Source organism: Eretmochelys imbricata, chromosome 1 (genome assembly GCF_965152235.1).
Source record: "Eretmochelys imbricata isolate rEreImb1 chromosome 1, rEreImb1.hap1, whole genome shotgun sequence".
Taxonomy (NCBI): domain Eukaryota; kingdom Metazoa; phylum Chordata; order Testudines; family Cheloniidae; genus Eretmochelys; species Eretmochelys imbricata.
The window spans coordinates 234,586,061-234,599,624 of record NC_135572.1 but is presented as its reverse complement, the minus strand read 5'-3'; the positions used below and the strand labels follow the sequence as shown (position 1 = coordinate 234,599,624).

Here is a 13,564-nt window from a genome sequence, read left to right as displayed (position 1 = left end):
CACCACCTCCTGGGGAATAGGTGTAATTGCAGCTTCCCGTTCCCTCTCCCTCACCATCAATTATGGCGGGAGGCGGGGGAACCTGCGGGGGGGGAGAGACACATTAATTCCGCACCTGCGCAGTGGGGCAGAAGCCCCCCCAGAACTGACGTGTCCCAGGCCTGGCCCTTGAGCTCGAGCTCTCAAGGCTCAGCCCTGGGCGGGGTCCTGCTGTTGGCTGACCGCGCACCTGCCCCTATCCCCCCCGGAGAGGAGACGTGCACCGGGGGCGGGGGCTGCAGGGTGTTCAGAGCCAGAGCAGGGGGCCAATCTCCCCACGGAGGAGGAGGAGGCGGGACAGGGCGGAGCCGGACCGAGCCATGGGCTGGCGGCCGGGCCCCCGGGCGAGGGACGGTGTTTGAGAGGACACGGGCCGGGCGGGGGAAGAAGCCGCCGCGAGGCCCCGCCCCCTCTTGCCGGCGCCCTGAGGGGTGAAGCCGAGAGGGAGGCGCGCTCGGATAACGGCGCAGGAGCCCGGCAGGTTTGTGGGGCGTTGCCGGTCATCCCACCTACTCCCCCCCCCCCCCCCCCCAGGTCAGGCGCTACCTCCTTGGCCCCGCGCGGCGGAGCCCGGGGGGTGGGGTGGGGGCTCGTTCTCTGCCGCTCACCGTGAGCAGGGGCCGTTACTGCCCCGGGGCGCTGCTGGGAACGGCCCCGCCGCGGGGAGTTCCGCGCGTAGCGCCTCACCCTGCGGGGGGCGGGGGCCTCCTGTGACGCGAGCCCGTCCCCGCGCCATGGGGGCACAACGCTCCGGGGGCGCTGCTGCCCCACAGCAGCCGGGGCCGCGGGGGGGGGGGGTTGAGCTGTCATGGGTCAAAATAGCAGCCGTCTTCCCCCACTCCACGACTTCTACTTTAGACCAGGTAGGTGGGCAGAGTCATCCCTGAATTAGGGATAGCTCAGTGGTTTGAGCATTGGCTTGCTAAACCCTGGGGTCTGAGTTCAATCCTTGAGGGGAACCATTTGGGATCTGGGGCAGAAGTTGGGGATTGGTCCCGCTTTGAGCAGCGGATTGGACTCGATGACCTCCTGAGTTCCCTTGCAACCCTGGTATTCTATTCTATGAATTCCTCTTACCCGGTGCCTTTCCTGAGCAGATCAGTGCTGGCCTGGCTGTGTGTCTAAGCCAGGTTTTCTTTGGGTTAAAAAAAATTGTAACATGCGTAAGTTGAATGCGTGGCTGCAGATACCTTTGGCAGGGGGATGAGTGACTGACATTTTATGCAGACACTGAACAGGGAAATAATTCAGAAACAGAGTTCAGAGCCTTTTGGAATGTTTCAGATTTGGCTATTGCACTGCTGGTAAGACTGAGAAACTTCTCCCTAAAGAGGAGTACAGGAACTGTTGCCTGCAGGAGATTATTGGCCTAATACTGACCTATTCTTGTTTCGGAGCAAGTTAGTGTGTATGTGGGGAGAGGGGAGCAGGGGAAGGAGGCACAACTTAAATGCATTTTCTGCTCTGCTATAAACCCTACTAAGTATTGTCTGCAGAGCTCTTTCAAATAGTCAGCTAGCACGCTATCTGATTACCCAACTTCCAAGCCGAAGTGCCCACTGCAATGAGATCCACCAAATAGAGAACGGTTTCTTGAGGGAAGAGGATACCAAGCTAGAATAATGACACGTTTCAGAGTAGCAGCCGTGTTAGTCAGTATTCGCAAAAAGAAAAGGAGTACTTGTAGCACCTTAGTAGAGACTAACAAATTTATTTGAGCATAAGCTTTCATGAGCTACAGCTCACTTCATGCATCCAATGAAGTGAGCTGTAGCTCACGACAGCTTATGCTCAAATAAATTTGTTAGTCTCTACTAAGGTGCCACAAGTACTCCTTTTCTTTTTTGCAAGCTAGAATACATACTAAGGACCAGTTAACCCTCAATGAGTTTGAATCAGTCACACAAGTAGAGGCACTGGAAACTTTGAGGGTCTGAGGCATGAGGGATATGAGTCACCAGTAGAGACACAGTCCAGTATGAGAGATAGTAAAAAGAGTTGGGCCAACTGCTGATCAGAATAACTGATGATTCCTGCAGAGAAGACCATCTATCCTAAAGAAGCCATAGGATTCTCAGGAAATCAACACTGAATATTAACTCCTATTCCAGCTCTAGCCTCCTTTTTTCTAGGCACGGTCACTGAAGAAGACTTGACAGCATCACCTCTATTGGTATCTTGGATCCTTCAAAGTCAGAATCTGTATCAGGCAAAGGCACAGAGATTACTCTAATAGCAGTGATGAATTACCTCCTTACGGCTGTTAAACTCTGATGTAGATTACTTGCTCTTATGCACACAGCTTTTGAGAAGCAGAAAGTTGCTATTAGGTATCATCATAGAATATCAGGGTTGGAAGGGACCTCAGGAGGTCATCTAGTCCAACCCCCTGCTCAAAGCAGCACCAATCCCCAACTAAATCATCCCAGCCAGGGCTTTGTCAAGCCTGACCTTAAAAACGTCTTAGGAAGGAGATTCCACCACCTCCCTAGGTAACGCATTCCAGTGTTTCACCACCCTCCTAGTGAAAGAGTTTTTCCTAATATCCAACCTAAACCTCCCCCACTGCAACTTGAGACCATTACTCCTTGCTCTGTGATCTGCTACCATTGAGAACAGTCTAGATCTATCCTCTTTGGAACCCCCTTTCAGGTAGTTGAAAGCAGCTATCAAATCCCCCCTCATTCTTCTCTTCCGTAAACTAAACATCCCCAGTTCCCTCAGCCTCTCCTCATAAGTCATGTGTTCCAGTCCCCTAATCATTTTTGTTGCCCTCCGCTGGACTCTTTCCAATTTTTCCACATCCTTCTTGTAGTGTGGGGCCCAAAACTGGACACACTACTCCTGATGAGGCCTCACCAATGTCGAATAGAGGGGAACGATCACGTCCCTCGATCTGCTGGCAATGTCCCTACTTATACATCCCAAAATGCCATTGGCCTTCTTGCCAACAACGGCACACTATTGACTCATATCCAGCTTCTTGTCCACTGTAACCCCTAGGTCCTTTTCTGCAGAACTGCTGCCGAGCCATTCGGTCCCTAGTCTGTAGCGGTGCATAGGATTCTTCTGTCCTAAGGATGATTTAGTTGGGGATTGGTCCTGCTTTGAGCAGGGGGTTGGACTAGATGACCTCCTGAGGTCCCTTCCAACCCTGATATTCTATGATTCCAAGGACTCTGCACTTATCCTTGTTGAACCTCATCAGATTTCTTTTGGCCCAATCCTATAATTTGTCTAGGGCCCTCTGTATCCTATCCTCTACTCTCCAGAGTATCTACCTCTCCTCCCAGTTGAGTGTCATCTGCAAACTTGCTGAGGGTGCAATCCACTCCATCCTCCAGATCATTAATGAAGATATTGAACAAAACTGCCCGAGGACCGACACTTGGGGCACTCCGCTTGATACCGGCTGCCAACTAGACATGGAGCCATTGATCACTACCCGTTGAGCCCGACAATCTAGCCAACTTTCTATCCACCTTATAGTCCATCCAGCTCACACTTCTTTAATTTGCTGGCAAGAATACCGTGGGAGACTGTGTCAAAAGCTTTGCAAACGTCGAGGAACAACACGTCCGCTGCTTTCCCCTCATCCACAGAGCCAGTTATCTCGTCATAGAAGGCAATTAGATTAGTCAGGCATGACTTGCCCTTGGTGAATCCATGCTGACTGTTCCTGATCGCTTTCCTCTCCTCTAAGTGCTTCAGAATTGATTCCTGGAGGACCTGCTCCATGATTTTTCCAGGGACTGAGGTGAGGCTGACTGGCCTGTAGTTCTGCGGATCCTCCTCCTTCCCTTTTTTAAAGATGGGCACTACATTAGCCTTTTTCCAGTCGTCCGGGACTTCCCCTGATCTCCATGAGTTTTCAGAGATAATGGCCAATGGCTCTGCAGTTACATCTGCCAACTCCTTTAGCACTCTCGGATGCAGCGCATCCAGCCCCATGGACTTGTGCTCGTCCAGCTTTTCTAAATAGTCCCGAACCACTACTTTCTCCACAGAGGGCTGGTCACCTCCTCCCCATGCTGTGCTGCCAAGTGCAGTAGTCTGGGAGCTGACCTTGTTCGTGAAGACAGAGGCAAAAAAACCATTGAGTACATTAGCTTTTTCCACATCCTCTGTCACTAGGTTGCCTCCCTCATTCAGTAAGGGGCCCACACATTCCTTGACTTTCTTCTTGTTGCTAACATACCTGAAGAAACCCTTCTTGTTACTCTTAACATCTCTTGCTAGCTGCAATTCCAGGTGTGATTTGGCCTTCCTGATTTCACTCCTGCATGCCCGAGCAATATTTTTATACTCTTCCCTGGTCATTTGTCCAATCTTCCACTTCTTGTAAGCTTCTTTTTTGTGTTGAAGATCATCAAGGATTTCACTGTTAAGCCAAGCTGGTCGCCTGCCATATTTACTATTCTTTCTACACATTGGGATGGTTTGTCTCTGTAACCTCAATAAGGATTCTTTAAAATACAGCCAGCTCTCCTGGACTCCTTTCCCCCTCATGTTATTCTCCCAGAGGATTCTGCCCATCAGTTCTCTGAGGGAGTCAAAGTCTGCTTTTCTGAAGTCCAGGGTCCATATTCTGCTGCTCTCCTTTCTTCCCTGTGTCAGGATCCTGAACTCAACCAAAGCCTTCTCTCCGACACCACCTATGTAGCCATTCGTTGACTTCCACGATTCGACGATCTCTACCCAGGCCTTTTCCTTCCACGGGGAGGATGGACGAGAAGACCACTTGCACCTCAGACTCGTTTATCCTTCTTCCCAGAGCCACGTAGTCTGCAGTGATCCACTCAGGGTCATTCTTGGCAGTATCACTGGTGCTCACGTGGAGAAGCAGGAAGGGGTAGCGATCCAAGGGCTTGATGAGTCTCGGCAGTCTCTCTGGCACATTGTGAATCCTAGCTCCTGGCAAGCAGCAGACTTCTCGGTTTTCCCGGTCAGGGTGGCAGATAGATGACTCAGTCCCCCTGAGGAGACAGTCCCCGACCACCACCACCCAACCCTAGGACAGTGCGTCTCATGCCTTCCAGTCGTTGGAGTCTCCTTCTTTCTCTTCCCTCAGATGTATCATCTAGTCCACTTTCCGCATTAGTACCTGTGGAGAGAACATGAAAACGGTTACTTACCTGTATCTGCGTTGCTGGTACATGAACACTCCCCTTTCTTCTTTTGGAGGTCACATGCTGCCAAATTTCTTCACCATCCTCCTGTCCCTGCAGTGCAGCCTGCTCTGAATCTTCAGAACGTTGTGTCTGTAGAAGCATATTGTGACGTCTGTCCAAGGGATGATGATGTAGTTAAATTAACCTGCCAAAATGCAGTTCTGGGATTATTTGGGGTTTAAATTGTCCAGAGAAGGCTGTTGGGGGAGACATAGTTTTGCAAAAGTTACTTTTCAGCATACATCTTGAGATTGTTGCAGTAGGATGGTACTTTGGACCTTAATCTTGGTAAGAAAACTTCTTGGAAGGAGAGAATTCTATCAGTTTGCTATTCCAGGAGAGGAGGGGGGGAATATTTTCCCAAATAAAAGAACAACAAGGGAATAGCTTTCAGGACAGGGAGGATTGGAAAGAGCAGATTATTTGATGAGTGGAACCAAATGAGACCAGAATCATGGTTATTTACATACTGTCTTTGTGTTTTCATATACTTGATATTTCATTTTTCTAATATATTTTTCCTTATTCTGAGTATAGTGCCCTCAGTTTTAAAATGTTTTCTTGATTCCATAGTCTTGTTTTTATAGCATATTAATTTCAGACTAAATTATAATCTTGGTTGCACCAGTATAAATCTAGAGTAACTCCATGAAGGTCAGTGGATTAATTCTGGATTTACATTGGTTTAACTGAGGGAAGAGGTTACAGCTCACGAAAGCTTATGCTCAAATAAATTGGTTAGTCGCTAAGGTGCCACAAGTACTCCTTTTCTTTTTGCGAATACAGACTAACACGGCTGTTACTCTGAAACCTTTGTATTTAAGTGAATAAGTAGCTTAAACTGGTTCTGCCCTCCAATCATGCTGTATTTCAGTGAATTGTGTAAGAAAGATAATGACCTTTCCTTTATCTTCTGTGATCTAAGGATTTGCAGGATAGGTTTTTTTGTAGGAGTGTCCAAATGTGACTACTATCATGAGCAAGTTTTGCATGACAACCTGAAATGTTAATTTAAGAGCTATAACAGAGAAAATTGCTTTAGGGCAGACATCTTAGACACTTTTTCTTTTTAATGTTTTCTTATCCTAACTTTTGTTAGGTACTCTGCATGTCTCAAACTAAGTGTTTGTACTAGTGAAACATAGCACACCAGAAAGGTAAAGTTCTTAATTTGTAGCATACTTTACAGGTAAAGTTTCTTAATTTGTTTATGGCCTCCTGCATAACTTAAAAATTATAAATTTGTCTTCAGGGAATGAGTCATGTTCGCAACCTTGAGTTGTTTTGGACTGTTTTGTTTTTATTGTAGCAGAAACATAATTTTAGTAATTGTTTAGTAATAGCTTAAGGGCTGGGCTAGGTAATTCTTCAGAACTTGAAATATTCTATAAACCTTCCTGATACAAAAAAAAAAAAAGAGGAGTCCTTTTGGCACCTTAGAAACTAACAAATTTATCTGGGCATAAACTTTCGTGGGCTAGAACCCACTTCATCAGATGTATGAAGTAAAAAGATACAGGAGCTGTCATAAATATAAAGGGAAGGGTAAACCCCTTTGAAATCCCTCCTGGCCAGGTGAAAGTTCCTCTCACCTGTAAAGGGTTAAGAAGCTAAAGGTAACCTCGCTGGCACCTGACCAAAATGACCAATGAGGAGACAAGATACTTTCAAAAGCTGGGAGGAGGGAGAGAAACAAAGGGTCTGTGTCTGTCTGTATGCTGGTCTTTGCCAGGGATAGACCAGGAATGGAGTCTTAGAACTTTTAGTAAGTAATCTAGCTAGGTATGTGTTAGATTATGATTTCTTTAAATGGCTGAGAAAAGAATTGTGCTGAATAGAATAACTATTTCTGTCTGTGTATCTTTTTTGTAACTTAAGGTTTTGCCTAGAGGGGTTCTCTGTTTTTGAATCTAATTACCCTGTAAGATATCTACCATCCTGATTTTACAGGGGGGATTTCTTTATGTCTATTTACTTCTATTTTTATTAAAAGTCTTCTTGTAAGAAAACTGAATGCTTTTTTATTGTTCTCAGATCCAAGGGTTTGGGTCTGTGGTCACCTATGCAAATTGGTGAGGCTTTTTATCCAACATTTCCCAGGAAAGGGGGGGTGCAAGTGTTGGGAGGATTATTCATTGTTCTTAAGATCCAAGGGTCTGGGTCTGTAGTCACCTAGGCAAATTGGTGAGGCTTTTTACCAAACCTTGTCCAGGAAGTGGGGTGCAAGGTTTTGGGAAGTATTTTGGGGGGAAGGACGCGTCCAAACAGCTCTTCCCCAGTAACCAGTATTAGTTTGGTGGTGGTAGCGGCCAGTCCAAGGACAACGGGTGGAATATTTTGTACCTTGGGGAAGTTTTGACCTAAGCTGGTAAAGATAAGCTTAGGAGGTTTTTCATGCAGGTCCCCACATCTGTACCCTAGAGTTCAGAGTGGGGGAGGAACCTTGACAAAGGGCTGGGCTAGGTAATTCTTCAGAACTTGAAATATTCTATAAACCTTCCTGATACAAAAAAAAAGAGGAGTCCTTTTGGCACCTTAGAAACTAACAAATTTATCTGGGCATAAACTTTCGTGGGCTAGAACCCACTTCATCAGATGTATGAAGTAAAAAGATACAGGAGCAGGTATAAATACATGAAAAGATTTGGGTTGCTTTACCCAGTGTTAGGTCAGTCTAATGAGAGAACTCAATTAACAGCAAGATACCAAGGGAGGAGAAATAATTTTTGAAGTGGTAAGAGAGTGGCCCATTACAGACAGTTGACAAGAAAGTGTGTGTAACAGTAGGGAGAAATTAGTATTGGGGAAATTAAGTTTAGGTTTTGTAATGACCCAACCACTGCCAGTCTTTATTCAGGCCTAATCTGATGGTATCTAGTTTGCAAATTAATTCCAGTTCTGTAGCTTCATGTTGGAGTCTGTTTTTGAAGTTTTTGTTGTTGAAGAATTGCCACTTTGAGGTCTGTTGTTGAGTGACCAGAGAGATTGAAGTGTTCTCTGACTGGTTTTTGAATGTTATAATTCATGACATCTGATTTGTGTCCATTTATTCTTTTGCGTAGAGACTGTCTGGTTTGGCCAAGGTACATGGCAGGGGGGCATTGCTGGCACATGATGGCATATATCAGATTGGTAGATGTGCAGGTGAATGAGCCCTGGATGGTGTGGCTGATGTGGTTAGGTCCTATGATGGTGTCCCTTGAATAGATATGTGGACAGAGTTGGCACCAGGGTTTGTAGCAGGGTTTGGTCCCTGGGTTGGTATTTTTGTTGTGTGGTGTGTAGTTGCTGGTGAGTATTTGCTTCAGGTTGGGGGGCTGTCTGTAAGCGAGGACTGGCCTGTCTCCCAAGGTCTGTGAGAGTGATAGGTAGTTCTTCAGGATAGGTTGTAGATCCTTGATGATGTGCTGGAGAGGTTTTAGTTCGGGGCTGTAGGGGACGGCTAGTGTCTTTCCTCCATTTGCCACTCAGATTTGGGGTTAAGGAAAGGACAAATATAACTTTGAAAAAATTGCTTTCTCTCTTCTTGAATCTAGAGGTAGGGCAGATCCTCAGCTGCTGTAAACTGTCATAGCTCCACTTAAATCAATTGACAACTTTGAAATCAAAGTCCCTCTTCTGTAATTACATTAGTTTTACTGTCTGTGAGAAGTCACACACAAATTGTTAATTTAATAAATTGAAAATGCAAAGAAATGGTCAAATACATCAATATTTAATTTTGGCAGTAATTGTTGCGCATTTTTTAGGTATTGCATATATAAACTGAGGTATTAAGAGTTGCTAATCTTTTTAAAATAGGGTTCAGAGATGGACTCAGAAGAAATGACAACCAACAGAAGTGAACAAAAATCAAGGTAAATATAATGGTAACTAGTGTGTGTGAGAGAGGGTAGGACTTCTGTTCCTTGGGGATCACCCACTGAGACTCTTGAGTCAAAGGTAACTGTGGGAGTGAGGATGAAGCTTTCAAAAATTCCAGATGCACCTTTGTGAAAAGTTATAGATCATAGTTGCTGCTTTAGCCTTCCAAAATTTTTAGTACACTGTTTTACTTTCCTTCCTACTCTTCCTTCCCCTCCCCGCCCCCCACTTGTTTAGACTCTTTTAGGTGTGGGGGTTTTGTTTTTTGTTTTTGTTTTTTAAACTATCTATATGAAAACTCAATAAGTTAACAAAAATGTGCAAAAGTCAAGGCTACCAATGAAAAGGCCTCGAGTTAATTACTGTCCATGATGGTCTCCCTTTATATTGGCTGAAGGGCAACATGAAAATAGTTTCAGTACAGGCTATGACAACAGCATGAAGAAAAAAAGAAAAATTATTGGGAGAGAAGGTTACTTTATAAAACTACCCAAAAAATCCAAACTTTTAAATATTTTTTTTAAATGTTTAAAAATGGTACCACATATGCTCAAAAGTCTGTAAACATTTGCCTGAGAACAAAACTTTTCCATTGCCAGTATATTTCATACTTGGTTAAGCTGTTAGTGAGAAATAGGTAGCATGTATGCCTGGAGGAAACAAACAATTTGTATGTGCTGTAGCAGAAAGAAATGTGAGCATAAAAGCAGTATTTTATTTGTCTAAACCAGCTCTTTAGCCACTTTAGTTGTTGCTGTACCTGACGCAATTTCAACAGGGATGTTTAACTTGTTGCTTGTAGATTCAGATAATGTCAGTTGCTCACCCACCCCTACCAACGATATAAGGGCTGTTTTAAGAGTTAAATATTATAGACCAAATTTAATGTTGAATATTTGTCAAATTATTTTGTTCTTCCACATTATTGAAATATATTACCAGATTTTTTCTCAAATTTGTAATGTGCATATGATGTAAATAACCAGAGCTTTGTAGATTGTGTCTCCGGTAACTTTGTATTCTATAACTATGTGGAGTTTTAACAGAAAAAAGGGTCTTCAAGCTTGCCTGCTGAAGCCAAGATTAATGAGAAGCTACAAAACTTCAAAAATAAATGAAAAAGAAATTCAGGAAAGAATAATTTTTCTTTAATTGCATGAAATAATTGAAAATGAGGCTTCCCTCCCCCAGTAATTCTATCCATTTTACCAAGCCTTCTGCATTCAGGGATGATTTTGGACTAATGGAGATGTTTCTTTACAAAGTCCAGTTTTACTTTGTTTTGCAGAAAGCCTCCCCATCAGACTTGCCTGAGAACTCCTTGTGCTTGCTGTTATACAGCTAATACCCAGGGGCAGCTCATGCAGGCAACATTTTTGGGTGAACCTGTGTTTAGAAAGCTTCAGGTGTCACATAGCTGTGGAGGAGATAATTATCATAAACAGAAAACAGCTGAGGGAGGTGTTTAGGGGAAGGGGAGCATGTATGTGACTATCTTTCACACCACAACTGTACATAAATTCACTGTCTGCTGCAGCACTTGATTAACATACAGATGCAGATGAACTAGAACCTTATTTCTTTGTCTCTTTAAAATATTTCAACTTAGTCATTAGGGTGTGTATATTTAGTAGATCTTTCAATGGTACTATGAAGTACAGCTCTCTTAAAAGAACTTCTGAAAGGATGAGTAGGTGGCCCAAAGGATTGAAAATTGGCGACAGATTGTTGCATTTCTAGATTGCCAGTTTAAATCCAGCTAAGTATATTAGTGAGTATGAGCTATTGCTACTTTATAGCTGTTAAGTAAAAGTAAATTATGTGAAATTAATTTGGTTTGAGTACAGTTCTTGATCACAAATCCCAGTTTGCAATAATTGTCACATTAGTTGCAGTCACAGCATACAGGCCAAAGATAGAGTAGTAAGAGGTCTCATACCCATTCTCCCATCCTAGATGTGGTCTCTCTTGATTAGGGCTGAGGTACATTGACCTCTCACTTTGAGAAAGCTTGTTGCTGCTGCTGCTTGGCCAAAGCTGATCTGTTGAGAAACAGAGTATTGCTACTCTAGGGCTGTCAATTTGGCACTTGTTACAAGCACTAATAGTTCACATGGACACACTAAATTGCTCTTCTATCAAAATCCTAAGAAACTATGACAAGATAACATAGTGTGTAGAAAATGTAGATCTTCTGTTTTTTATTTTAGGAAGATTTTAAAAAGTCTAATAAGGAAGCAGCCTTGGGATCTTCTTTTGGTAATTGGAACCGGAGTGAGTGCTGCTGTAGCACCAGAAATACCAGCACTGTGCTCATGGAGGAGCTGTATTGAAGCTGTCATTGGAGCAGCTGAACAGCTGGAGGTGCTTCATCCAGGAGACGTTGCTGAATTCCGCAAAAAAGTGATCAAAGACAGAGACTTGCTTGTAGTTGCACATGATCTCATAAGAAAGATGTCCCCAGTGAGTGTGTATAGTACTTATTATTTAAAGACATTATTATAATAGTAGTATTCCTAGGTTTTGAGCCCTTTGGGGGCAGAAAGAGTCTGTTTTACTATACAGTACTTAGCACAATTGGGCCTTGATTTCTAATAGGGACTTGTAGGGGTTACTGCTCTGTGTGTGTGTGTGTGTGTGTATATTTTACTTGCATTAATTTGAATGTTTTATTTCAAACCTCGCTGAAAGCTGTGGAAACACATTATGCTTATGTTATGATAAGTCAGTCTGTCAGTGTTCTGAACTCAAATAAGAATTTATAGCTTTGCTGACTGAAACCAGAGATTGCACAGAAATGTTGACAGACCTTGACACTATTGATAGCCTTAAGTTGTCACAGCTCCATTCATTTCAAATAAGGAAAGTCCCCACCCATTCAATGTGCATCTATGCCACTGATTTTGAGATTGAGAAGTTTTCTTTGGGAAATCCATAAAAACAGCCTGAAGTCATCTTCCAGTAGATGCATTGAGAATATAGAGGGAGAATTTCAAACATATATAGAGATATACTAAGCATAATACTCCCATCCCATCCCCTCAGGGAAAATCCTGCATATACAGATGGGCTTTGCAGCTGATCTTAAAGATTAAGAATCTCTGGTTTGATTGAGCAAAAGTGATTTCCTGAGACAAGGACTCTCTGCAAGCATCCCAGACTTTAAATCTAGGGAATGGTAACTTTTGACCTCAAAGGCAATGACAGCACTTGTGATTTCATGAAGCTAGGACCCTAACTGTATACAGCTTCTAAACATGAACATCAGCACATTGAATTGCACCTGGAAGTGATCAGGAAGCCAGTGCAGTCTATGGAACTCTGGTGTGTTGTGAACTCCCTCTGGTCTACCCCTCATGGAGTTTGGGCATTAGCTAAAAGATGAGTGGAGCACATTTTAATATTTCCGTTCGGAAGTGGCAGAGGAAGGTTTAACTACAGAAGAGATCCCCACCCCCCACCCCCAGGCCTACACATTGCACAAGTTGATTCCTGTCAAAAAGCTTTAGAAAAGTGGATGACCTTACTATATGAGCTATATAACTAATAGAGGGATGTGTGAAGCCATTCAAATTTATCTCTGACATTTCAAACCATAATATTTTATATACTATAGGAGCTGTCTAAATATGATAACTTTAGTAAATTCCTTTTAAAGAAAAGTATTGGGACAAATGGTTAAGGACCATTGCCATCCTGCTGAAGGCAGTTACAGTACTTACCTTTAACCATACACCATGTTTATTTTTTTTCTTCAGCGCACAGGTGATTCCAAGCCCAACTTTTTCCAGGATTGCTTAATGGAGGTGTTTGATAACTTGGAACAACACATTCAGAATCCTGTTGTTCTACAGTCAATCCTCAGGCTAATGGAGAGAGGCACTATGGTCCTTACAACAAACTATGACAATTTACTTGAGATTTTTGGTCAGCAACAGGGTAAACCTATGGAGTCTTTAGACCTGAAAGATAAGGATAAGGTATGATAAGGCAATGAAATGTCAAGACTTCTTATAGGAGAAAGGAGTTGTCTTGTGCTTTTGCAGGTTTTTTCACTAGTTACTCATTACTACTTAGTTTTCTGTAAAGCTTTTCAGTGAAGTAAAATAATAGCCATGGACAGAAAGTTTTCATTGTCTGTTTTGAATAATGTGATACAATTTGCCAGAAAATACCAATGGTAGATTTCTTATATACAGTACAGTTCATGTGGATGAAGTAATTGTAACAATCACAAATGTAACTTAATCTAGTGAAGTGATTAGCTCATCACTCATACACTGGAAAGGAAGACTCAAAGATGTCTGACTGGTGTGAAGATTTTTCTGTCTGCTTTATTCTTAGTGTCTTATGTTTTTGTAAAAAGCTAGAATGCTCTTCATCAACTAAAATAAGTTTATTTTGGTCAAAAGCAAAAAGCCTTTAAAAGGTTGTTATTTATATTCTAATAATTTTACAGTCTATAGTTTAGGAACTTCTGTTTCAAAATG

The 13,564-nt window shown here is 43.1% G+C and overlaps 1 protein-coding gene across 1 annotated transcript in view; it reads left to right on the top strand.

Annotated features, from left to right (window-relative positions):
• Positions 1-407: 407 nt before the first annotated feature.
• FAM118A (family with sequence similarity 118 member A) overlaps positions 408-13,564 on the top strand; it is a 30,684-nt gene continuing 17,527 nt past the window's right edge. Inside the window, exons 1-4 of the mRNA XM_077807444.1 lie at positions 408-516; positions 9,012-9,067; positions 11,285-11,537; positions 12,833-13,054. Coding sequence (XP_077663570.1) covers positions 9,021-9,067; positions 11,285-11,537; positions 12,833-13,054 — 522 coding nt within the window. The 5' untranslated portion in view covers positions 408-516; positions 9,012-9,020. The remainder of the gene's footprint in view (positions 517-9,011; positions 9,068-11,284; positions 11,538-12,832; positions 13,055-13,564) is intronic.